Consider the following 26,396-nt stretch of genomic DNA (forward strand, 5'->3'; position numbering starts at 1 on the left):
GCCCGGGCATGGGATGCCTGGGCCGCTGCCAGGGCCAAAGAAGAGCTGGGCTTGAGCCTCAGCCGGCCCAGGTCGCCCTGTCTGAAGACATGAGTGTGTACGCCCAGCTTGCCCTTCTCCCTGAGGAACAATGACTTATCCCGGATATTTTCCGAGTACGGCAATGTTGTGAAGGCCACTATAATGAAAGACACAGAGAGGAGGAAGAGTAAAGGATATGAGGAAGAGTATAGGATGTGTGTTTATACTGTGTTTAGATAAAGGTTCTGCACAAAGCTGCCCCAGAGCCATAAAAAACAACCATTTACTTGGTTGGGTGATGAAGGCAAGCGCTGCTACTGGCAATGGAAGAGCAGCTGAATTCATCCAAAGGTAAGGTGACTTTGATCAATCTAAGTGTTACTGATATGGAGAAAGTGGACACCTACGCTAGGCTTATTTGAAAAATATGCTCGGGGAGAGTGAGCCTAAGAGAAGAAAGAAGAAAAGTGAGAAGAGAAGAAGAAAGCTGCCCAACAGAAAGAAATTGAGGACGCAGCCAGAGAGGGGATGCTGGCCAGGACCCTGCCCTCGACAGCCTCAGCCGAGCCCTCGCCTGCAGCAAGCCCAGACAGAAGAGCAAAGCAAATAGAAACCCAGGGCAGGGGCCTTCGACCTCCGAGGATTCCGGCGCCCGAGGATAAAGAGAGCGCTACTTCAGTGACGAGGAAGAGCACAGTGATTGCAGTTGAGCCCTGAAGATGCCAGGAAGACGAATACCATTCGCAGCACAAAGGGTCTGCAGCAAGGACGCTTAGGACCAGATGGTACACAGAAGATAATTGTTTAAATGACCATATTTTGAGTTGGATGCAGTGACAACTCCTGTACTCCTAGCACTCTGGGAGGCTGAGGCAGGAGGACTGGAAGTTCAAGTCCAGCCTGGGCAACTTAAGAATTAAACAAAACCCTATCCCAAAATAAAACAGTTTAGAAAGTTACACCAAGAATGTACCTCAGTGGCAGGACCTGGGATCAATCAGCAATTCAAAAAAATAAATAAATGTGTTTTTACCTTGCCACGGCATAGTAGACTTAACATTTCTAATCCAATAATCCAAACTGCTCTAAAATCCAAAACGTTGAGCACCAACATGATGGTTGGAGTGGAAAATACCACAGCATGCTACTGTGACCCAGGAACATTAGGAAAATTAGTGTCCAGTTGTCCTCAGGGTATGTCCACAGGTAGGAAGGAATCTCCTGCTTACACTGTGGTTCCATGCCCAGAATATCACATATGTATATGCACGTATTCCAAAATACTTGTGGGCACAATTGATGCTCTTTTTGAGATCGGGTCTTCCTGTGTAGCCCAGTCTGGCCTTCCACTCACTGCACAGTGACCCAGGCTGGCCTCACACTGGCGGCAACGCTCCTGCCTCAGCCTCTTCAATGCCAGCATCAGAAGGTGAGGAGCGCCTCTGCCCCTGGGTAGTCCCACATATTTTGGATAAGGAGGACTACCAGTATTAAAGACCAGGATTTGTTAGTAGTAGTAAAAAAATGTAAAAAGCCAAACAAATACTATGATGTTGTTGCAGTTCCATACAAAGGCAGGCATTACAATGATTTATTTGAAAACGTTACTCTAAATGCTTTAGTGATGTCTGTTTTGTAAGTTTTTGCCAGTCTTTAAAACAGAAAGTTCATAAGAACTGAAAAAGAAGGAGTGTTCTATGGTTGATAGTACTATCCATACATTTTTCAAAAGGACATCTATAAATAAAAACGCGTACACGCCCACATCTAGGCATAGATAAATATACATATGTAAACAAATAGTTCAGAGGAGGAGCCTGCAGACTGCGATGGTAGCCAGGAGTTGGGATTACAGTAGATTTTCGTTGTCTATTTTGCATCGTGGAGATTTTAAATTTTTGTCTGATTAATTTTTTTTTGGGGGGGTGGAACCAGGGATTGAACTCAGGCCCTCGCGCTTGCCAGGGAAGCGCTTATTCTACTGAGCCATCTCCCTGGCCCCTTGTGTGATTAATTTTGAAACAGCTTTGACCTGAAACGTCCTCCCCATGCGTTAAAGGCTGAATCCCTGGGTGCTGCTGTTTGGAGCTAAGGGAAGCAGTGACCCTACTGGCCCCTGAGGGGTGCCTTCCAAGGGACAGTGGGCCGTCTCCTTCCTTCCACCTACCTGCCACCAGGTAGCTGCCCCCCTCTGTCATGCACGCCCCCCAACATGAGCTGAATGAAGCCTCCCAAAGTGTGCACCACAGTAGTTACAAGTTACTATTCCAGACCGCTCCTCTAGACAGACAAAGCTGATTAATGCAAAGAGCAAACAAGGAAAAAGCCCATGTCATTTAGCCAGAGGAACTGTGTCAATACTCACAGAAGATATTGGGATACGGCAAGCATACAGCAAAGGCATCAGCTTCTCAAGTATTAAACTTTTGCGAAGCTTCAACTTTATTCTACACTGATGTTAGATTCGATGTACTTTCATTGCTGGTGACAGCATTCAGAACTGACCAGAAAGTCTGGCCAGTCTACACAGAGCAAGCGCTGACCTGGAAGCAGTGTCTCCCTGCCCTTGCTCTGATTCTTTTGTTTTAGCCTCATCCCGATGTGGCTTCATTATTAGACTGGCCAGCAAAAGCCTTCAGCTGCCCCGAGGCTTCCGATGGAAAACATGGCTACTACAATAGCTTTCTATGGCTGCCCCAACAGAAATGTAACAGCTTGCCATAAATTTATGACCATACTTGAATAGATCGTAAGTCCAAGCCTGGTTTCATTTGACTAAAAGCAAAGCCTTCCTGCTCCTTTCCGGAGGCTCTGGGGGAGAATCTACTCCCTGGTCGTCCAGGCTGACAGAAGTCAGCTCTTGGCAGATGCTGGGCTGGGATCCCCTTTCGGGCCGAGGCTGCTGCTGGCCTCCACAGGCTCCCCATACCCTCTGGATTATGACCTTCTCCTTCCATTTCCAGAGCAAGCAGCTATAGCTCAAGCTCTCACACTTCAAGATGTCTTCTGTTCACTTTGTTCTCTCATCAAAGACAGAAATAAAGACAGACTCATGTACTTAGACTGGACCCGCCTAGATACTCCAGGATACTCTGCGATCTACAAAGCCCCTTTTGCCATGCGGTGGGGGGATATGTGAACCACATATTCACAGGCTTTAAGCACTGAGACAAGGTCATCTCTGAGGTTTGAGGGGGTCTTATTTGCAAGATTTGGAAAGCTGGTCCCATTATTTAATGGCAGACCAACTTCAGCAAGGTTCTCAGTTTTTTTAATAATGTTTTCTATCTTATCTGTGTTAGCTTTCCATTGCTGTGACAAAAGTAACCAAGACAATTAATTTATCAGGAAGAAAGGTTTCTTCTGGCTCATGGTCAGAGGTTTCAGTCCAGGGTCAGTTGACTTGTTGCTTTTGAGCTTGTGATGAGGCAGGACACCATGGCAGGTAGCACATGGTGAGGCAAAGTTGCTTAACTCATGGTGGCCAGGAAGTAAGGAGAAAAATACAGGGAGAGCTGAGGGCTCAGTACCTCCAAGGACACGCCCCATTCATCTGACTTGTTTCCAATAAGACCTTCATTTTAAAAGCCCCCCCTTTCCAAATCTCCTATCTACTCTCTTCTCTCGCCAAAGGTAAGATCAAATCTCACTTTTAAGCGTTCATATGATCAGACTGGGCTCTATCACAGGCTGGAGACCAGGCCTTGCAAAGAGCTTCAGTATGGGGGAGTGAGAAGCATGGAGATACAGCTCAGCGGCATAAGTGCCTGCCTGGCAAGTGCAAGGTCTTCAGTTTGATTCCCGAAACCAGAAAAATAAAAAAGCTTCAGTGTGGCTTTCTGGGGGCATTCGTGATCCAACCAAGGCTGGTGACGCAGCTCCAGAATGAGAGCTCGCCTACGCCGGGTGTGGTCGTGCACACTTAGTGTAAGCACTCAGAAGACTGAGGCTACAGGATCTCTGCTGCCACCAGGCCAGTTGGGGTGACACAGTGCGCTCAAACCAACCTGGATTATATAGCAAGACCCTGACTCAACGCAAGTCTTTTCGTAACATGTAAGAAGCTCCAGGTTTACTCTTCAGCACTGCAAAAGGAAAAAAAAAAATCCAAACTGTAGTGTCATCCAACTAAGAATCATATGCAACATATTTATCAGGGTGCCCAATATATATAATTACTCAATAAATTAACAGGGCTGGGGATATAATGTAGTGGCACAGCTCCTGCCTGGAAAGCACAAGGTCCTGAGTTTGATTCTAGGTACCAAAATTGAGTAAATAAATCAATTAGCAATCATTGTTTTTTGCGACAGGGTCTCCCCCTGTAGTTCAGGCTGGTCTTGAACTCACAGTGATTCTCCTCCTTCAGCTCCTGAGTGCTGGGATTACAGGCATGTGCCACCACACCAAGCTTTAATATTAAATTTAAATGAGGCACTTTTTGTTATCACAGATTTCATCTTACCATGTCCCACTCAAGGCTGCAGCTTATCAGGCAGCCTTTAATCTCGCTTCCGCGGCCTCCAGCGTTACAGCTTCCTTCTTCCTCGTGATAAGCACACTTGCTCTCTCTTCTCCCTCCCGGCCACGCTGTCCTCTGGCATCAGAGGCAGTTCTCACCTGAGCAGTGACAACCTGTAGGCGACCCTGAGATGCAGATTAGTTCCGAGAGAAGAGGGAAAAGAAATACAAAATTCCCTGTCCTTACGGAGTTTCGTCTAATGGACATTTCCACAAATGAGGATTTAAAAGGGGGCTACTGCAACAATCCCAAGGCCCACTGCAGGCCACTTAATTTGGGTTTAAACAAATCAACTAGAGGTACGTGGGGTGGGGCATGCCTGTAATCCCAGCATTTGGGAGGGTGAGGCAGGATTGCTGTGAGTTCAAGGGCAACCTGAGCTACACAGCAAGACCCTGTCTCAAAAAAAATGTAACTAGATAAATAAGGGAATATTAATGTATTTGATAGAGTAACAAACAACTGGAATGAGTCATTTCTGTTTCTTAACTCAGATATATCATCCTGGGTACCTCCTGTAGTAGAACCAGTAACCTGGATCCCAAAACTGATACATTTCTTCTGCGAATATTTGGGAGCTGGCAAGATGTGCAGAGAACCGAGGGAGCTTGGGCTGACTTAGTATCACAGTAGTTACCGTAGCGTGGACAGTACACCATACCCTAGGTCTTCCTGGCAGGTTATTTCCATTTGAAGTTGTTTTCTAAATTGCAATAATCACTCCCTCTCACCACCAGATGGCCAATGTCAAAGAGATAAGTGCTCAGTTAAGTATTTCTCAACAGGCAGGGAGCATAGCAAGGCTGTTACCAGGTTTAGGGTGCTGCAGTCTCCTGAACGTGGCTTCTAGGCTCTGTCCTGAGAAGGAATTGGTCAAAAGGTTTGATTAAAGCAGGAAAAGAAACGGGCTCTGCAGAGCAAGTTTGGGCCAAGCAGGAAAAGAAGTGACCTTAGGATGAGAAAGGGGGCCTCCCCGGAAGAGAATGTGGGCCAAGGGTCACTGTGGTCTGTCCCTCCATGCCATCCAGGCCCCAGGCTAACATCAGGTCTAGGCCTTCCTGTGGCAAACCTATTCTAGCTAAGGATGAGATCTAGGCAGATAGAGAACCTTAAAATACATTGATCAAAATGGTAATTTCCACATGCTAAAGATTCACTTAAGGTCTAACTGTCCCCTGTAGTTTCCCTCAACGTAGCAAAATGGCTCTCGCAGTGTGTGGTCTTACCTTCCTGCCAACCACACCCATAAGCAGAGTGAAAATGTCTTAGAAGTCCGTTGTACATTACAAAATTTAAAAAAAATTCAGATAGCTACTAAAAAGCAGTTACCTAGCAACTCATCCATCCCCAGTGGTGTACGAGAAACCATGATAGAAAACTGAGCTAATCATTTTCTTCTGTAATGTTCTCAAAAATATCTAGTTCAAGTAACTAAGTTATACTAAGATACTACCAAGTCTCGTGGCAGCTATATTTGTAATTTTTTTTAACTTAGTGGAATAACACTCCTTAGGAGTTGGGCTTTGAAAAGACAGCTGCAGCTGGTATTCCTAATTCAGTTTGCCAGATTTATTTAACAAATATGTAATGGGACTTGGACATGAAGATGGAATTTCAGTATTAAAAACAGAACATCCTGGAAAATTATGGTGGCCAAGAACACCAGCATGTGCCTCTGTTGAATCACTTTTAGTCAAGACTGAGGACTATAGCGTCGCCAAGAGGCGGCAGTCACTGAAGGGCAGGAGCTGCCCACTGCCCACTCCACATATGAAGATGTGAACATCAACATAGACACGGACCTGGGAATCTTAGTGGAAAGAACGCAGAGCATACAAATGCTGCCACTCATTTTTCAAGTATTCCGTACTGTATAGGGAAGGTGGAAAGGAGAACTGTTAATTCAGAGGAACGTGTTACAAAAGATACAGTTGGAGAAGAAATCTATGAAAAAAACCCATACCCTTCCCCCCTCCTGGAGACACTCCAGGAAAAACTTCAGAGAAAAAAAGAGAAAGAAGAAGCAATGAAAGAGCAGCTCAGAGGGAAGAAAAAACATGAATAATTAAAAAAGCCATGGGATGCAGAGGAAGTCTGCCTTCTTGAAGTCAAGGAGAGCCTGCACACTGATGACAGGAAGTAAGCTTATCATAGCATATATGAAAATGAGGACTTGGGACCCCCCTGAGGAGGACATGGAGGCTGACAGACTATAACGCCAGAGGCCAGATGACCCAACGGTGTCCGTCCTTCGACAGTAGTAACGTCATGAACAGTCACCAGGACAGACACACTGACATACTCTTCAGCTTCCTGATAACTCGCAGTAGAACCACCCTTGCCTATTCTTGCTACCCAACTTTAAAAAGCTCCAAAACACTCAAAATTGTTTTCCACACTGAACAAACTAAATAGAAGAAAACCAAAGAGGAAGTATGTGTAATTTTACATCAGTGATAGGGAAAGGTCTTGGTTGTCCAGCTATCAAAAATATCTTCTACTCAGTAGTTAAGTCTATCTCTTCCATTTTTCTAGCCCTTTACCTAATAGTATTACACATTTTAAAAGATGTAAACTTTCTCAAAACTAGAACTTCTTTATTTAAACCCCTAGTAGTTGCAATAGGGATGTAACTCTGCAAATGTAGTTTTGTAATGATTTTTTTAATATATTGGGTAACTGTTTTTTTTAAAGTTTATTTTATTCAGTGTGTGTGTGTGTGTGTGTGTGTGTGTGTGTGTGTGTGTGTGGCCAGCTCAGCCCACCAGGGGGCGGCTGGCTGGCATGTGGTGCTGGGGGATTGAACCGTGTGTGCTTTGCTAAGCTTGTTCTAAGTAGGTGCTTTAGACCACTGAGCCATCTCACCAGCCCCTGTAATGATTTGTTGTACTTAGACTGAAACAAGTTATTCTAACTTGGTCTTTGAAAGTATATTCATAAAACATGTAAATAATTTTATTCTCCCATGTAAATCTAAATGTAACTTTTACTGTATTTCCCTTCATTATGTACAGAACCAATTTACCTTTCAATGGAAGAAAACTTATTTTCTCATCCTTGGGTCAATACTGACTAGTCAAGGCTTTTACCATGCTAAAAATGACTTAGTCATAGAAATTACTTCTTTGCTTGTGGTACTTTTAATTGCTTTAATGTAACAATTATATTACATTTTAAAAGATTTTAGACATCCTTGTACCTACAGTAAAACTTGCAGAGAAACCTGAAGTTGAAGATTTCTTCAGACATGTGGGGTCCTTGGTAACCAAGACCGCTAAGATCTCAAGCCTCGACTATGAACATTGTGAGGTTAATGTAGATAGAATGAGATAACCTGTTAACCCTGACATGGGGCGGGAGAGATAGCTCAGTGGTCTAAGCACCTGCCTGGCACGTACATGGACCAGAGTACATGTACCATTCAATCCCTGGTACCACATGCCACGCAGGCCACCAAAACAGGGAGTGATGCAACGCCTGGAATCCCAGAGCTGGGGAGGCTGACACAGGAGGATCACTGCGAGTCTGAATGGAGTAGTGAGACCCTGTATCCAATAAATAAATAAAATAAAATTTAAAAGGCCCTGACATGAGTGCCTTTACTTCAGTTTTCTAGTCTGTCAAAAAAGCACTTGTAGGGCCAGGGAGATAGCTCAATGGCATAAGCACTTGCCTGGAAAGCAGAAGGGCCCCAGTTTGATCCCCAGTACCACTAAAAAATAAAAGTAAAGGCTTTCAAAAAGCACTTGTAGAATATGATATTAAGTCAGCAACTCTAATGGTAGTGGCAGACCATCTGAGTCAAACTGCCAAATGCTGTAATATATCGTATCCAGATTCAGATTAATGAGAGCTATGTAAATATAACTCTGAAATCTGCAGAAATTTTCGCACAGGGAATAGTGCTATTGTAAAGGCCAAGAAAAAGGTAGAATTTACAACCAAACTTGATAAGCAGCAAGGCTATAAATTCAAAGTATTAGTGACAAAAGCAATATAGGGCTTACACACCAATGCACTTATCAGAACAAGGCCTAACATACTGAATTATTCCTAAAGAATTCTTCTGGTGGGGAGTCACAGAGATTACATCTAAACATTGAGAGTACATAGCACTGAAAGCAAATCTAGATTAAATAAGCCCCAATGATTAGCTACAAGTTTATTCTCTATAATCTTAGGCACAATCAAATCTCTTAACACTGATAACCCATATTAGTTTTCAAAGGAGGGAAAGTTACCTCATTTCAATTTTGCAATAGAAGTATTTAAGAGAGTAAAAGCTTTGTTTATTGTATATTAAGCAAATTTAGGTTTCAAACTGCCAAACACCAAGAAACACCCATAACCCAGTATCAGGCATTTGCAGTTGCCACGTTCCCTCTAACTTCCTGGGTTCCATATAAAGGGCCTAAAATTCTTTTAGGGTTGACTTTAACCTTTTCTAGATCTTAAAGACCTACATGGGCACTCATCCACGACTATGAAAACTCAAGAGGAAGGCAGCTGGGTGTGGTGGTGCACACCTGTAATCCAAGTGCTCAGGTGGCAAAGACAAGGTCACTGAGTCTGAGACCATCCTGGGCTATACTGAGTTTGAAGCTAGGTTGAACTACCCAGTGAAATCATGTCTCAAAAACAGAAAGCAATAAATAAGTAAATAAATATTCAATGGGAAATAAACATTAATGTGCTTTTAATTTCCATCTAAACTTGCTATTCAACAGCTCTTAAAAATTTTCAAATCATATCTCATTTCTAAAAGCATTAAGAATGTTTTATTTTAACATCAGAAATAAAAGCTGGGCATGGCGGTACACTGCTGTAATCCTAGCACTCAGGAGGCTGAGGTAGGAGGACTGCCGAGAGGTCGAGGCCACCCTTGGTTACACAGTAAGTTCAAGGCCAGCCTGGCCTATGTAGCAAGACCCTGTCTCAAAAAAACAAAACCAAAACATTAGAAATACAGCCTTTTCATAAGCCTAAATTCAGTTTTTCTCTTTGTTCTGTTCTGACACGGGCTCTCACTGTTCAGCTCAGGCGGGCCTTCTGGCTCCACCTTGCCCCAACTTGCAGCAATCCTCCAGTCTCGGTCTCCGAGCACACGCACTACCATGCGCGGCTCTAAATTCAACTTTCCTTTGCTAATGTTTAAAAGTCTCAAGATCACAAAACTGCTAACAACTATAACTTCCTGGTTATTCTAAATAGATGAAGTATATTCTCCCTTCTTATTTATATGTAGTCCGTAAGATTTACTCATCAATATAGATTATTTAAAATAAGAAAAAAAGAGAGAAACAGATCCAATGGGAGAATGTTTAATAAATGGTACTGAGATAAACAGGTATCTGTTTCAATCAAAAATAAATCCTTAAATATTGCACCATATAGAAAAATACATTATCATGATGAAGAGTAGAAAATAAAAACGCAAATACCCAAACTTCTACATATTAGTTTAGGGGACTCACAGGCTAAAACCCATCCACAGATCCTAGGTTATTACACAAAAACTTGTTAATTATACCTTCTATTAAAATCTCAATGCCAAAAAAAAAAAAAAATCACCTCAATGTCAAATAATTATATATATTTTCAAGATCCAGTCACACACAACAAATGAAGGTAAACACATTAACTCAATGTCATAACTTTATAAAACCTTCAACTAGGAACTAGAAACAGAAGTATGTCAATACAAATGGACAATGACAAAAAAAATACACCAGCTTAAATTAAATTGGAAGGCATACTGTACAAGTGTATCCATGTCTGTTAACTTTCCAAAATATAAAATCAGCTAAATCTGTAGTACTTGAGTCTACATCTGTAATGTTATTCTCAAACTTCATTAAAATAATACAAGTTATGTTTAATATGAATAACTGCAACATACTTAAAACATCTAGACATAAAGGAATCCTATTTTTAAATGCAATACTTTCACCTGTATTAATTTCATACACATGGAAAAATACTTGCAGATAGTAATTAGCATTAAGAATGTAAATATATTTTTACCGTGGAAGAAAAATTATAGTAATAGGTTTAGAAATCATATATTTGCATAATCTACAACAAAGCTGTAGACAGTCTACATTATGATATTCTATCTGAAAATGAAAACAGTATTTGTTTACAACAAATTTATTCAAGGCAAAATGTTTATTACAGAACAGGATCTTAAAGTAAGCAAGGCAACATTAGATTAACCATTTTAGATTATTTTTTAATGAACTGTGGCTTTAAAACTGTACTAAAGAACACAAACTCTAACATGCTCTTCTTATAAATGGGAGGATGTAGAAAAGCAAAGCTTCAAAGTGTAGGGGTTGGAACCATCTGTAATAAAAATTAAAAAAAAAAGTTAGTAAGTAGTTCACCTCATCAAACTTTCACCTAGAATTAACAAAGTAAATTCTTTCATCTTTTTATAGTATCAGAATGAGGAAATCTTCTTAAAGATGACTTTGCTCCCACTTTTCTGCACAGTATAAAGCTCCATGATAGAGCAGCCAATTTTTTCACTGCTAGATTCTTACTCTAAGCACTTACATGTCCAAGAACCTTAGTATTACATCTATGATTATCAATGGTGCACAAAATTCTAAATATTAAAGTATATAATTCACAAAAATATTTCCACTTAAATTTTCCCTCAGGGCCAGCCTGATAGCTCTGCTTAGGCAGAGCTCAGAGGCCGGGGTTCAATCCCGAGTGCCGTGCCGGCCCCACCCCTGGGGCGCACTGAGACCGTGGCTGAGACCGGGTGTAGTGGTATGCACCTGTAATCCCAGCTCCTGGGAGGCTGAAAACAGGAGAATCACTACGAGTCCAATCTACACAGTGAGACCCTGTACACCCTGCCCTAAAGACAGGAAAAAAAGTTTTTTAAATTTTCCTTCAATTTTTTCGGACCAAGCAGAAGTAACTCTTCTTTGATTATTCATGCATTAAATCAAACCAAAGAAACAATTCTGGAACCTTAAAGGACCAGAATTTTAGTATTAAAAGCCACAACTCCTGCAAGGTGTGGTGAAGCACACCTATAACCAGCACTCATTTTGAGTTTGAGGCCAGCCTGTGCTACACAGTATTCAAGGGTAGCCTGAACTACAAAGCAAGACCCTATCTCAAAAACCCAAAACATTAATAAAAGGAAAAAAGAAAAGCTACAGCTTCTTAGGGGAGTAAAAAAATCCTTTAAGGTAAATACAAGTACTATAAGACATTAAAAAGGCTAAGACATAGAACTGTCACTGTCTCCCAACAGTTGACAATCTATAAAATATCTTCAAGCATCCTGAACGTATTTCAGGTAACGTCAAATATTTCAGATAACATCAAAATATTTTCACACTTTTTACCAAAAATCGAGGAAATTCAAAGATATGCAAAACTTTTGCAACAATATATGAAAGACAGCTTTAATTAGTTACCACAAGCCCAGCTTTAATAGTGGTCCATATCTGGCGGTATTATTTCCTTTGCCTACTCTCCACATGATTTTTTTCCCTAGTACCAGGGATGATGGACCTTGGGGCTTGCACAAGGCAGGCTCAGCTCCTGCTCTACCAGTGAACAACACAGCAGCCCTTTTTATTTTGAAGCAAGTCTAAGTAAATTGCCCAGGCTAGCCTCCCATTTTCAGTTCTCTTGCCTTGGCCTCGTAAGTAGCTGGGGGTACAAGTGTGTACCACCACACGGCCTTCCACAAGTTTTGTTTTGTGAGACAGGGTCTTGCTATGTAGTTTAGGCTGTTCCTGAACTATGTATCAGGTGGCCTTGAACTTGCAGTAATCCTCCTGCTCAGCCTCCTAAGTGCCAGGACTATAGCATGCATTATCATACCTGCTCCCACATGCATTGCTGGGAGCTAATTTTTAAACTTTTTAAAATGTCATTCTGTTCACACATCCTTCAGTGTGTGTCTTTTTGAAACTGTCTCTTGTTTCGCCCAGGCAGGACTTGAACTCAGACTCTAGCAAACCTTTTAAGTAGCTGGGACTACAAGTATATACCACCACACTCAGCAGTACTGCAGGAACGTGTGCGTGTGCTTCCCCTTAACTACCACTCACCACCATACCCAGTTAGTATTAGCAATAATATTCCACTGTATTTTTATTTTTGCTGGGGAAAAGGGGTGGTGGTGACGTACCAGGAACCAAACTCAGGACCTTGCACTTGCCAGGCAAGCGCAGTGCTGCTGAGCTGCATCTCTGGTCCCTCCTATTTGTAAAAAATAAATTTAAAGCAGAGTGTGGAGGTATACTCCTGTAATTCTAGTACTCGAGAGGCTACGCCAAGACGATGACTTTGAGTTCAAGGTCGGCCTGAAGGACAGAGCAAGATCCCCACCTCAAAAATAATGCCTCTTACATTTCGGGTCCAAGTAAGTTACACAGAATAGTTTTGTTGTTGCTTTTGTTCTTTTTACCACAGAGTCAGCAACAGGTAACTAATACAAAGATTATGGGATTCTATGCCTTTTTCTTCCTGTACTTCTAAAAACAAAAAGCTAGAGAGGGAGCATCACAGTGAGGGAAACAGAGACAGAGAGAAAGAAATCTTGCTAAGCGTTTTTTTAAAAATCTGTTAATGGTTCTGAGAGTAATTCCTATTGAATAATTAACACACAATAAAAGCATTGTACTTACTTGGGACTCTGATCTGATAGTGATTAAGTGCAGTCAGAGCTTCTACTGCATCCGTTTTGCATTCCCATTCTAATAGCCCAGAAAGTGTTTTGGCAGAAGCTACACAAAGCAAAGACATACAAATCCCATTATTATTATTAGCTTGCGGTCAATTTTGTCCAGGTAAGTTTAAAAGAGGGACTGTTTACTTACGTTTTGCATCAAACACTTTATATTTGATGAATGTGAGAACTTCATGGTCATTACATAACTGCCAAAGAAAGGTGAAACTTCATCAAAAATACTGTCAAAATAATATTGCCACCTTCTTTTTTGTATTTAGGACAGGACCTACAGGGTCTACAGGGTCTCACTGCATAGATCAGACTCATAGCGATCCTCCCGTGTACCGCCTCTCAAGCACTGGGATTATAGGCGCGCCACCACGCCCAGTCTCAGCACTCTCCTGGGGCAGGACCAGCATGGCAGGCCGAGACAGAACCCCCTGCACCTGCGTCTGCCTAAGCAAGCGCTTTAATCTGCTGAGCTATCTGGCCGGCCCACCACTTTTTTTTTTTTTTTTTTAATAGACTATGTTTTACAAAGCAGTATTTAAGCCTTGAGTGTAATGAGTGAATAAAATCAAACATATTGTCAGGTTAATATCAAGTTCTATGAGAAAAATATTTTAAAATTGTAAAATTCTAAAGTAACCTTCTGCTAATATGAAAAAGCAGAACAAAGAGACTTCTAAGATATTACATAAATCTTAAAGCAGGATGTGCCAACATCCGACACACAGTTGTACTTCAGTGCCCACCTTTGTGAAGGTCTCTTCAGTCACACACAATGGAACATTGTAATAATGCAGCACACATGAAGGCGGCTGGATTATATTCTTAGATGCTTGGCCAGCACTTGTAAAGCGATTATTTTTGCTCATTGCAAAATCTTTGTAGCTACTTGTACCATCTTCCAGCTCAAATATTTGACTTGGAACAACTGAATGTTGTTTAGACACACTGAAGATGGAAAAGAACAAGTAGTCAGTGTCAAAATGCTTCCATGAAGCCTTAGAGGTATTTGTGGCTATTTAAATACAGTACAGTTACCCACTGGTATCCACAGTTCCAAGCAGGTACCAAAACCTGAAGGCGATCAAGTACCTCACACAAAATGGTATAGTATTTTATATATGTCCTAGTATATCCTCCCATATGCTTGCTTGATTTCTTTCTTTCCTTATTTTTTTTCCTGAGACAGGGTCTCGCTAAGCAGTTCAGGCTGGCCTTGTGCTCACTTTGTAACCTCCAGGCTGATCTCAAACTGTAGAGATTCAAGGTTTGTGGCGCCACATGCCAGGCCAGGGATCGAACTAAGGGCCTTGTGCTTGCCAAGTAGGTGCTTATGCCTCTGAGCTATCTCCCCAGTCCCCCTCCCATATGCTTTAAACCATCTCTAGGTTACTTAGAATATTTAATACCAGGAAATATTATGTACAGTGAATAGCTTTACTACTACGTTGTCCAGGGCATAATAATAAATCTATACAATTATAGTACAAATGGAGTATTTTTCCTAAGTTCTATGGTTGGCTGAATCCGAATGTACAGAATCTGCAGACATAGAAGGCGTATTCAGTATGGGTTAAAAATCAATCCTGCATGGCTACAGAATTGGAAAGAAAATCTATTAAATATATTCTCATATTAAGAACCCTTAACACAGCCAGGTGTGGTGGCACAAGGAGGCAGGAGGACTGACCCCAGTTCAAAGGCCATCTGGGTTGCACAGTCAATTCAAGGTCAAGCCTGAACTATATATATAGCGAGATCCAACCCTTATCCTAACAACTTGCCTATTTTAACATGCTGTTTCAGGACCCTGAAACTAATAACCACATGCAAGCAAATAAAAACTAATCACATACCCCTAAAATTTGTCTAAAATGACAGTAATACTGGCCGCTAGTTCTACATGTGCTAAGTTACTATAAAGTACTCTAAAGCTGAAATAAATGTTTTTTAAAAAAGATTTTAAAAGTTTTTCACTTAAAGTAATTACCAAACATTAAGTCTTTTCCCAAACAACTTGACATTATTAAGGTGTGTGACAGCTCTTTCCACAGCATACTCGTCACCCATTTCTACCAGTGCTGTGCCAGGGATGGTCTTCATAAATTTTACCTGTAAATAAAAGAAAATCCCCCAAAAGTGACCATTTAATTACTTTGCACAACAGAATTTTTAAAAGTATTTTAGTGGTTAAAGTCAAATACAGAAGATCACTCAGAATCTTTTTTTTTTTTTTGGCGTGGAACCGGGGATTGAACTCAGACCCTTGTGCTTGCCAAGGAAGCGTTTATTCTACTGAGCCATCTCCCTGGCCCCTATCACTCAGAATCTTAAAATGTATTCTGCCATGTGTATGAGACATCCATAATTCTTTTTTTTTCCCCTATTTCCTTTTTTGGTACTGGCAATCAAACTCAGGGCTGCATGATTGCCAGGCGGGTGGGTAGAACACCACCTCACTCTTTTATCAAAGTCCATTGATAGGGCTGGGGAGATAGCTCAGTAGAACAAGAGCCTGCCTGGTAAGTGCAGGGTTCTGAGTTCAATCCCAAAAAAAAAAAAAAAAAATCCATTGATGCTAAAAAGATTAATACTCTGTTTTATCAAGGCGAGCCTGAACTGTATAGCAAGACCCTGTCTCAAAAAAAACCAAAATAAGGGCTGCCGGGATGGCTCAGTGGTCTAAAGCACCTACTTGGAACAAGCTTGGCAAAGCACAGGGACCGCGTTCAATCCCCCAGCACCACATGCCAGCCAGTCCCGCCCCCTGGTGGGCTGAGCTGGCCACACACACACACAATAAATAAATAAATAAATGTTCATAAATAAACTTTTAAAAAAAAAAAAACCAAAATAAAATAAAATTCTGTTGCATGGCATACAGAAAAAGAGCACAGTCTTGTTTCAGCTGTTATTTAATTGTGATCTGGAGGGAATTTAATTTCTGAGCTACAGATTGTTTCTATAAAAAAATGGAGATAATGCTAAACGTATAGGACTCACCTTAGACTCAATATTCCTTCATTCAACAAGTTCTGATAAGCACTGTGCTAGGTACTAGGGATGAACAAGATCCTCAACCTTATATTCTAGTAGCTGTTCAAAAATGGCAACCAGGGGCTGGCGAGATGGCTCAGTGGTCTAAAGCACCTACCTAGAACAAGCTAAGCTAAGCAAAGCACAGGGACCGCGGTTCAATCCCCCAGCACCACATGCCAGCCAGCCAGCCCCCGCCCCCTGGTGGGCTGAGCTGGCCACCCCCCCACACTAAATAAATAAATAAATATTAAAAAAAAAAAAATGGCAACCAGCTGGGTATTATGGCACATGTCTGTAAATGCCAGCACTCAGGAGGCTGCGGCAGGAGGTTCACCGTAACTCGAGGCCAGCCTGAATTACACAGCAAGACTCTGTCCCCAAAATAAGTAATAATTAAAACTACAGAGTTCTGTTAAGGCAATAAATGAGATGCCACATAATAAACAATACACAATAACACAAGTAGTTAAGTATATGGTTAGGGGCAGTTTCAAAATGAAGCAATAATTCAAGGTTTTTTGTGTCATCTTGGGCAGAGGCCATATCCTCTTATAGTTTTCAATTTTAGTACATCATGCTGTAAAATCTGGTAAGATAAAGTATAATAAACCATTCAGCATAGGTCTCTAAACTTAAACTACTAGTAAGTAGTAGTTTAACAAACATACCTGACACCTTGACTATTACTTCCATTTTACCTGTTAACCTCAAGGGAATATTGAGGACATAATTACAGGACAAAATCAATGTGGTACTTATTTTCATCACTTCAATCACCAATTTTAATGAGGTATCTTAGCATTTTTAGGTTATAGTAATACTTGAACAAAACAGCAGTAGCAGGACTTTTCAGCTTTACTTGAAATTGCTTTCTTCTGGGCAAATTCTTATCCCTTCACTTAATCCATAACAGTCTACTCTCTTTTTGGTACGAGGTATCAAACTCAGGTCCTGGCGCTTGCCTGGCAGATGCTCATGCTGCTAAGCTATCTCCCTGGCCCTTTATTCTACAAACTGAATACTCTGAATACTACCCTAGATAGGTTACATGTGTAATTTTTATACTGATAAATATCCCTCGCAAAATTAGGAAAAATTAAAGAACTATGATTTAAATTTCATGCATTGTTTAAAAATGCTAGGCCCGGGGATATAGCTCAGTGGCAAGAGCAAGGTCCTGAGTTTCATTTCTGCTATCAAAAAAACACCCTATAAAATTAAATTTTTTCCATTTATTTTCTTTTCCTTTTATGTATTTGGTACAGGGTCTCACTACGCAGCTCAGATTCCTAGTGATCCTCCTGTTTTCAGCCTCCCCTGCTCTGGGATTACAAGTGTGTGCCACCATGTCAGGACGCGGTCACAGGCTCAGTGCGCCACAGAAGCTGGGCTGGTGGGGCATGCAGGACCAGGGATGGAACCTTGGTCCCTGCGTTTGCCAAAGCATGTGCTTAGTCCACTGAGCTATCTCGCCGGCCCTTCCAAATTCTTTGAGATAATATGAAGTGAAACAGACTATAATTAGTCAAAAATTTTATTAGAAAAAGTTATTTGGGTTTCTAAGTCATATGGGACAGACAATTTACAACACAAAAAGAGCTACTAAGTATGTACTGGCATGGTGGTGCACACTTGTAATGTCAGCACTTGGTAGGCTAAGGTAAGAGGACTACATAGTGAGATCCTACAGAAAAAAACAGAAAGAACTATCAATTGAACTGCCTGAGGTTGTCTATGTATGTAAAAAGCACAAAGAGCAAAATAATATTATACAGTTCAAGTTAAAATACATAAGAAATCCTGTTTAGCTCTCAAAATGCAGTCCCTACACTTTAAATACCTTTTAAACACCCAGGTTACCTTGAGCTTGCAGCAACCCTCCCGCCTCAGCCTCCAAAGTGTTGGCATTATAGGCATGTGCCACCAACCCCAGCTTGACTCTGTAGCCCAGGCTAGTCTCGAACTCGCTGCAAGCGTCCTCCCTTAGCCTCTCAAGGTCCTAGGATTACAGGTGTGCCACCACAACTGGCTTATAGAACATGTTAATCTGAAGTCTTTTCAAAATTACTACTTGACACACTAGCAAAATAAATTAATACAAAAGCAAGCTCACCTTTTCAATATTTCCATATAAGCAAAATAGGTTGAAGACTCTTGAACAATTCATTTTTAGTTGATGCAATCCACTGACCATTACAACTGAGCCAGAGGGATTTCCCCCATGCATGTAAGATGAAGAAGCCTGGGGTAACGGATATGCAACAAGCTCAGGTGTATCTCGAGAGCCCATTCTGTATCGACTTGGTAAAGGCAATAATGGACCATGTGATCCTATAAAAATGACCAAAATAAAACATACAGTCACATTCATAAACACTTAAGTAGACGTACTTTGCCACACAAAAAGCAATTCTTTTTCAGTGCTAGAGATAGAACCAAGGGCCTCACACATGCTAGCCAGGTGTTCCACCATTGAGCTATAGATCCCTACCAGCATCCCCCCATAATAAATGTTAAATACTTTTTTTGGCAGAACCAGGGATTGAACTCAGGCCCTTGCACTTGCCAGGGAAGCACTTATTCCAATGAGCCATCTCCCTAGCCCTGTTAAAAACTCTTGATATTATCAAATTTGATGTACATGCAACAAGAACAAAAAAACCTCTTAAGTATATGCTTAAACACAACTGTGAGAAACTAATAAATTCTGTATTTGTTTTGACAAAATCCAATATGGTGACTTACACCTGCATATAGGCTAGAATTGTTTATTTTTTAAATAGTAGCTTAAACAAAAAAAGTGAAAGGGCATGGGGTGAGGAGCAGTCAACATGAAACCTTGGGCTATATATAAATTACAAGGTAATACACTGAATATAAGTCACACTTCAAGTTAAAAAAAAAATTGCCCATATCTTTTGGAGGAACAATAAACACAGTGAGACAAATAGTGAGATTTAGGAAGCTATCTCTATATAGATAATACAAAGAAATCTTTGGTTCCACAAAAAGCTGCTTGAATATACTGTATTGTAATATGCTTTCAGGTTAAATATACTTCCAGGTTAGTACTTTATTGTCCTAATTCTAATTTAGGAAACTAAAACTTTGGTTAAATGTCTCAACTATACAGACTTAAATAATTCATCTTTACTTGATATAAAGGCCTACAATGTCTATTTATTTTTTGGGGGGGAGCCGGGAGAGGACCAAGGATCAAACTTCGGACCCTGTGTTTGCCAGGCAGGCACGCATGCCACTGCTATTTCCCACATCAAACTCAGCGAGCCAGGGAGAGAGCGGCATAAGCACCCACCTAGCAAGCGCAAAGTCCTAAGTTCAATCTCTGGTACAAAAGAAAAAAACATACCTCAGCAAAAAACAATGCCTGAATACTTAAAATGGTTGTCAGAAACAAACACAAACTTACATCTCTTTAAGAGATCTCTTACATCTTTTAAATTCGCATCTCATCAAGAATCAATCTGCTAACTTTACATGTTGTTCCAAACAACTCTACCTGGTTTACCAAACTAAAAGTAAGCAAAGAATACATTTAAAGCAATGAGAAGCAGAAGAATGCAGAAGCAGCAACTAGGATGGAGACCGGGAAGTACAAAAACAACCCTTCACACCCTAGGTGCGCCTAAGTTAGGGATTCCAGAAGCATAGACTGGGATGTATACCAAAGTCCCACTGACATACAAAAATGAATAATCCAAAATGCAAGTTCCTTCTCATTTTTATGTTAAATCTAAGGGACATCAGTTATCGACTGCATTTCTTAAATTTTGGTGTTCATATATGCCATTAAAAGATTATTGTGGGCTGGTGAGATGGCTCAGTGGTCTAAAGCACCTACTTAGAACAAGCTTAGCAAAGCACAGGGACTGTGGTTCAATCCCCCAGCACCACATGCCAGCCCGCCCCGCCCCCTGGTGGGCTGAGCTGGCCCCACACACATAGACACACACACAAGATTATGGTGATGGGCTGGGGGTGGGACGCAGGTGTGTGCATGCTCTTTCTAGCCTGACTCTGTGCTTCCAGCTTAGAAGGGGTAGGGGCAGGGATGGGGTTCTAGCCATGAACTCTGAGGTCCTGGAAGTTCCTTGCATACACTACAGATGGTAAGGCTTGTGTGCTGTCAAATAAAGCTTTTATTGATGTGAAAAAAAAAAAAAGATGGTGAATTCCAATTTTTAATACTCTAAACACTAGCACTATTTATAATTACACAGCAATACTACACTGAGTGTACAGAAGCATGGTATGTATTTCTGAAGAAATATTCATCAATATGTTAACACTATTTATGGCTTTTAACTGCCCTTTTTATTGATGACTGGTACTTTATCAAAACAATATAGCTCATGGGGAGTCAACTGTTAGTAACTACACTTGGGTCTTTAATTTATACTGATTTAAATAACAATTACTTTTAGTTCTACTACTACAGAAGCACATATTCACATTACACTGACTCTGCCACTACCACTTGCTTATAAAGTAGTGGTACTTCATTATAATCAATTGCTTTTTCTTGGGAAATGGAAAGTCTTACAGTAAACGAGCAGTAGAAATTTCCACTATGCTTAGCGTGGCTAAGACCAAAAGCATTAAGATCCACTCTTAGTAACAACCAAATCAGTGCAACACAGTAATGCTGGTACTTATGACCCTCAGTCACTAAGATTAAATTATGTTACATTCATTATTTGTTACCTCTACTTCCTCATCTTTTTTTTTTTTTTTTTTTTGTGGAACTGGGGATTGAACTCAGGCCCTTGCGCTTGCCAGGGAAACACTACTTCCTCATCTTGCTTCTCTTCTCCATCTCTTTTTATTCACACAGTTTCTCTCATAATACATCCTATTTTATTACAGAACAAATTAATCTCAAAGCTCAGAACCTTAGTGGACACATTTCAGAACAGATGTCCCATCATGACCCCAGCACAACTATTCCCTCTCAAGCAAGACTCTAGAACCTCAATAATTCCTATGCAGCAACTGTGGTTTCAAAGAATTTTGCCATTTTTCTTTATATAAATTTACATTTTAAAAGATACACTCCTATACACAATAACTACCCAAAAATTTTACAACAATCTCTTAAAATTAAAAGTCCTTGTAAGGCTTATAATGCATTCTTATATAATTTTTTGGTTATAGAAGAATGTACCTGAAAACCTATAATAAAAAAATCAGTTTTCGGCCAGCCAAATAGCTCAGTGGATTAAAGCACCTGCAAGCAGACTCATGGACCAGGGGTTCAATTCCCAGGCCTGCTATACCAACCCTGCCCCCAGGACATGCTCAGACAGCAACTGAGACTGGGCATGGTGGTGCACGCCTGTAACCCCAGCTTTTGGGAGGCTCTAAACAGGCGGATCACTACGAATCTGATCTAGTAGGGAGACCCTGAACACACTGTAGACCCTTCCCTAAAATACAGAAGAAAAAAGAAATCAGTTTCAACATCATTGCAGTAGACTTCTTTAGTCTTTCTTCACTTTTCCAGTTTTGTCTATCCCCCTTTGACAAGAGAATTTAACCAGTTTTCATCCTTCAACTGCCTGCCATTGACATATAAAATACTAACCTACACAACTAAACTACAAGCTAGTAACAGGAAATTTCTGAAACAACCCTCCATCATACAGTGCAACAGACTCCCCGTATTTATTACAAGATCAGACCTAACTATACAACTACATTTGATACGTGTTCAGTTATAGAAACTAAGAAAACTGATCAAGAAACACTCACTAAAACTGTAACAGGACTCACTCTGTGCCACACTCACTCATTTCACATACCAGAAAATTTCAAAACCCTGTGCATATACACTACTAGAAAACTTTAAACAAATATACATATATACAAGAAACAAATTTCTGGAGTCCAAACAAAAGAACAACTGAAGTAGTAAGCTGAAACAGCTAAGAATGGTCACCATAAACAATCTGACAATGTTCAGGACAACAGGCAACATCAGGGGCTTTTCAATGAGCAATTCCAAAAACACAAAATAGGGATTTCTATTTCTTACCATATCTAATAGTATTCTAGTTCAACTTTAAAGCACAGGGGGCAACAATAACTGTTATTAAAAACTAAGAATAATTTATGGCTATTAAAAGTCTTATCAATAGCAATTTTCAACATCTACTTACAAGAAGAGTTTGAAGCATTTTTCTAAGGAAAAATTAATTCTACATTTCATAATCCTTATTTATCAGCACAGCAAATAAATGCAGAGAAATTTGAAAAGGGGAATTAAATGCAAACATTTAATCAAAGCCAAAATACTAACTATAAAACCAAAATAAAAGTCTAAACAAGAAGCATGTTTCCTCTATGGAAGATAATCCACTTTTTCTGCCATTATAACTCAAAATTCCTCTTTGCTCATAACTGCTGAATGAAAATAAACTTACTGAGGCTAGACCCTATAATAAACCAAAACAAAACACATGTAATAGCAAAAAATTTTTCAGTCCCCAAGCAATAGCTCTCAGTTTACCTCAAGGATTATTTGCTGTACCAATATCCTTTAAAAAGGGATTTGGGGCAGCTTTCTTTAGGACCACATTGTAAGGGACTACTCCCAAATAAGCCATATCAAGTACATAGGAAAAGTATAGAGGCAAGAAATGAGCCATTGTTGACCAGAAATGCAAAAATTCTAGTGATGCATCTATACTACCTTCCTTCTGCCTTGACAAACTTACCATAGCCATCATGTCTAAACGAAGAAGGGTGTTCTCCCAAAATGGCTTGTCTCTGGCGACCCTTTCCTCTATCTGACACAAAAGTAGAAACATGGTTTTAACAATTTTGACTCAAATACTTAACAGAGTTCTCACATGGGAAACACCCATTAAAAACATCCATTATACTTCATAAAAGAAATGACTCCTGGTTAACTTTAAACATCCATTCATAACCAATTTAAATACAAACAACAAACGTTTAAGAAAATAATTCTATCTAACAAATTCCACTTAACTTGAAAATAACTTTTTGGCAAATGCCAAATACAATCACACTTTCAAATTTAAGGGGAGAGATACTTTGCAAAAAGTGAATGTACACAATGCTAGAGTTTGACACTGTACAGAGGTTTTACCAATACATGTCTTTAAAACAAGCTTTAAGTGCAGTACTTTTGAAAGACAGTACCTGAATCATACTATTAGCTTCAACAGCAACACATTTTCAAAGTGGGCTTCTTTCAAGAAGTTTCAGCATAAGCCAACAACAACCTGTATTACATGGTTTCACAATCAGTAAACACAGAGTATGTTTTATGGATACACACATATTTACAAACACCTACTGACTTGAGAGCTCAAAATTTGCACATCACTGGCTCACTGAATCGTATATAGGCCATTGTCTATAAACCTTAACATCAGGCAGAATATGAGCAACTCACGTAGCTTAAATATGCCAAGATAAAGCTAACCAAGGGGGCTACATTATTGCATGAGAATACTACAATACTCTTTAAGGATAATTTGTATTCTAGCTATATTTTCAGGAGAGGCATGCCAATTTTCCCAAATTTTGAGACATCGATTAAAAAATTACTTGTTTTCCAAAATAGAACATATACTGATGAATAAATTTCAAAACTCATTGTATAGTACTTTTTAAAAAAGTTTCCTAATTAAATTATAGTACCCAATAAAACTTTACTATGTACACAACTAAAAGTTCTGGTCATTCTAGTCTTACAAAATTGAGTGGGAGGCTTTCTATGTTCTCTTGGTCACCTAATACAATAGCATTTTATGGAAGATGAGAAATACTTTAATTTTCACTTCAGTCTAGAGAAATAGAATTTAAATTACCTATTCCAAGTATCATAGAGACCAAACAGGTCGCTGACTTCAACTTTTATTTAACATGAAAACTCTCTTATCATCCCTATTAATGAGAACCATCTAGTCTCTGCTTACCCAATACCAATAACTTAATTACTTTTTCTTATGTTTTCAAATATCCTGAATTGTAAGAAAATTAAGTTTGGTATTAATCTTCTGTCCATATTCTAACCCCTTTGAATCTTTACAGAATCAGTCTTTTATCTGAAACCTCTTCCATATGTTGAAAATTAGTAGCCCTTCCTCTGTATCCCCAAAGTCACTGGCTTCTCCACTGCTTATTCAAACTTCCTTTTTAAAAACTGTAAGTCTGCCAGTATCTCTATCATTTAAGTCTCACTGCTCTTGAATCAACCCAGGCTGCTAATCACTATATTACTGTTCATTTCTTTAAGCATACTCCACTGAACACTAAACACAATTCCTGAGGCAGCTCAGCAGTCTAAGCACCTGCCTGGCAAGTGCAAGGATCTGGGTTCAACCCCCAGCACCACATACCATGCTGGAACCCTGAGTACGCTGTGCCAGCCCCCAAGCAGTGGCACATCCATGTAATTCCAGCGCTGAGAAGGCTGAGACAGGAGGGTTACTACAAGTCTGAGCTGCATAGCCAGACCGTATACCAAATAAATAGGTAATTTTTAAAAAATAAAACAAAATACACAATTCCTTAGTGGTTCTAGGAATCTTAAAACCAAAAGCACCATCATGTTTTCATAACTTATCATATTGATGTATGAACTTATTAGTGTGCTAAAGAGAACTAGATTGGGAATGAGAAGATTTCAACTAAACTTACTATACACTGGTAGAGAAACTCATAATCTTCATATGATGAAGGAATAAAGAGTAGATGACTTTGAAGGTCTTCTTTCAGCCATACATTCTCATTACTAGTAATTCTTTATTTGAAACATCCACTACCTAGTATGAGGCCACCCACAAAAGTGAGTAGAGAAGTCAAACTACGAGTACATCAGTCTCTAAATTGTGGTTTGCAAGCTTTCATGAATCCAACTAAAATCTAACAGAAGTTATGACTTTCCTTCCCCCAAAGAAGCACACATACACAGGTTTTGCTCCACTTTTCTGGAGGGCTTCCCTGGAATTCAGGCTAAGGCCTGTTTTCACTAAAATGGAAAGAATTCTAAAATGAAGTGTTTTTTAAATAAAGGCTCTATTTTTGGTAGAAGATATACAAAGGTCTCTATTTGGACAGAACACAAAAGTTCTCAAAATCATCTATTACCTTGAGTGAAAGCTAAGATCACTATAGAAACAAAAGCATACACTGCTATGGTCTAGTCAAAATATAATCACCTATCTGTAAATCAGAAAACAAGTATATTTTTCCTTTGAAAGCGTAAATAAAATTTTATTTCCTGTAATTATATTTCACTATCTATCTTACACATTTTTAAATAGCTATCTGACCAGAATTCTGTGGAAAACCTAAGATGGCTTTGTGATCCTCTCTGATCGATTTATTTACTTTTAATTTTCGAGCCTCTGATCTTTTTAAATACATATAAACATGGTTTAAGTCTATTTTAAGAAACTTTTTAAAAATGCAATTCAAACTATTTATAACCAAACACAAGCAACACTGAATGTTCAATAACTGACTATAAGTTGACAGAAGTAAGATTTCTCATCAACCGCTTAGCCTGCTGTTTCATGTGTTAAGGCTGTTTCCCAATATTGAATGCAACTGTACCACACATAGGTTAAGCAGATTTTCATGAAGTAGCAAAAAATTTGGGGTTTAGTCAAAGCTGTGTACAAATTACAACCCCATGCATAAACCAAGATGATTTCTCAGAAACTGAAGGTTAAGCCAATCATCCAAAAGCCTTAGATGTTGAACATGCAAAAGATCACCACATTGTCTTCTGCCAGAGTACATGCACTAGAGTACCTAACGCCCAAGGGGTTTTGGATGGCATATAACTCTTTGCTAGTTGACTTTTACAACTACTTTCATCTTGAGCTTTTCCAGTATGTGGTTCAAACACTAATATTGTAGTTCAGATGTAGCCAATATTGCAGCCCCCTTGTTTTTACAAGATCCACATTTTAATTTGTATATTCCAAAATTGCCACACAGTTGAACAATTTTATTAAATCTATGCTCATGAAATTTAGATGTCTTTAGCCTATAGGTGATCCTGCATCTTAAATGAAATGTTCTTATTTTTCAGGT

The 26,396-nt window shown here is 39.8% G+C and overlaps 1 protein-coding gene across 1 annotated transcript in view; it reads right to left on the reverse strand.

The window, feature by feature from the left end:
- Nucleotides 1–10,185: 10,185 nt before the first annotated feature.
- The window catches only part of Hnrnpll (heterogeneous nuclear ribonucleoprotein L like), a 28,434-nt gene continuing 12,223 nt past the window's right edge, over nucleotides 10,186–26,396 (reverse strand). The window contains exons 6-12 of the mRNA XM_004627625.2: nucleotides 23,036–23,107; nucleotides 18,412–18,629; nucleotides 15,250–15,371; nucleotides 14,006–14,207; nucleotides 13,399–13,456; nucleotides 13,207–13,305; nucleotides 10,186–10,888 (exon numbers count right to left, since the gene is read on the reverse strand). Coding sequence (XP_004627682.1) covers nucleotides 10,833–10,888; nucleotides 13,207–13,305; nucleotides 13,399–13,456; nucleotides 14,006–14,207; nucleotides 15,250–15,371; nucleotides 18,412–18,629; nucleotides 23,036–23,107 — 827 coding nt within the window. The 3' untranslated portion in view covers nucleotides 10,186–10,832. The remainder of the gene's footprint in view (nucleotides 10,889–13,206; nucleotides 13,306–13,398; nucleotides 13,457–14,005; nucleotides 14,208–15,249; nucleotides 15,372–18,411; nucleotides 18,630–23,035; nucleotides 23,108–26,396) is intronic.

This window comes from Octodon degus, unplaced genomic scaffold (assembly GCF_000260255.1).
Source record: "Octodon degus isolate 3935 unplaced genomic scaffold, OctDeg1.0 scaffold00020, whole genome shotgun sequence".
In the NCBI taxonomy this organism is placed as follows: domain Eukaryota; kingdom Metazoa; phylum Chordata; class Mammalia; order Rodentia; family Octodontidae; genus Octodon; species Octodon degus.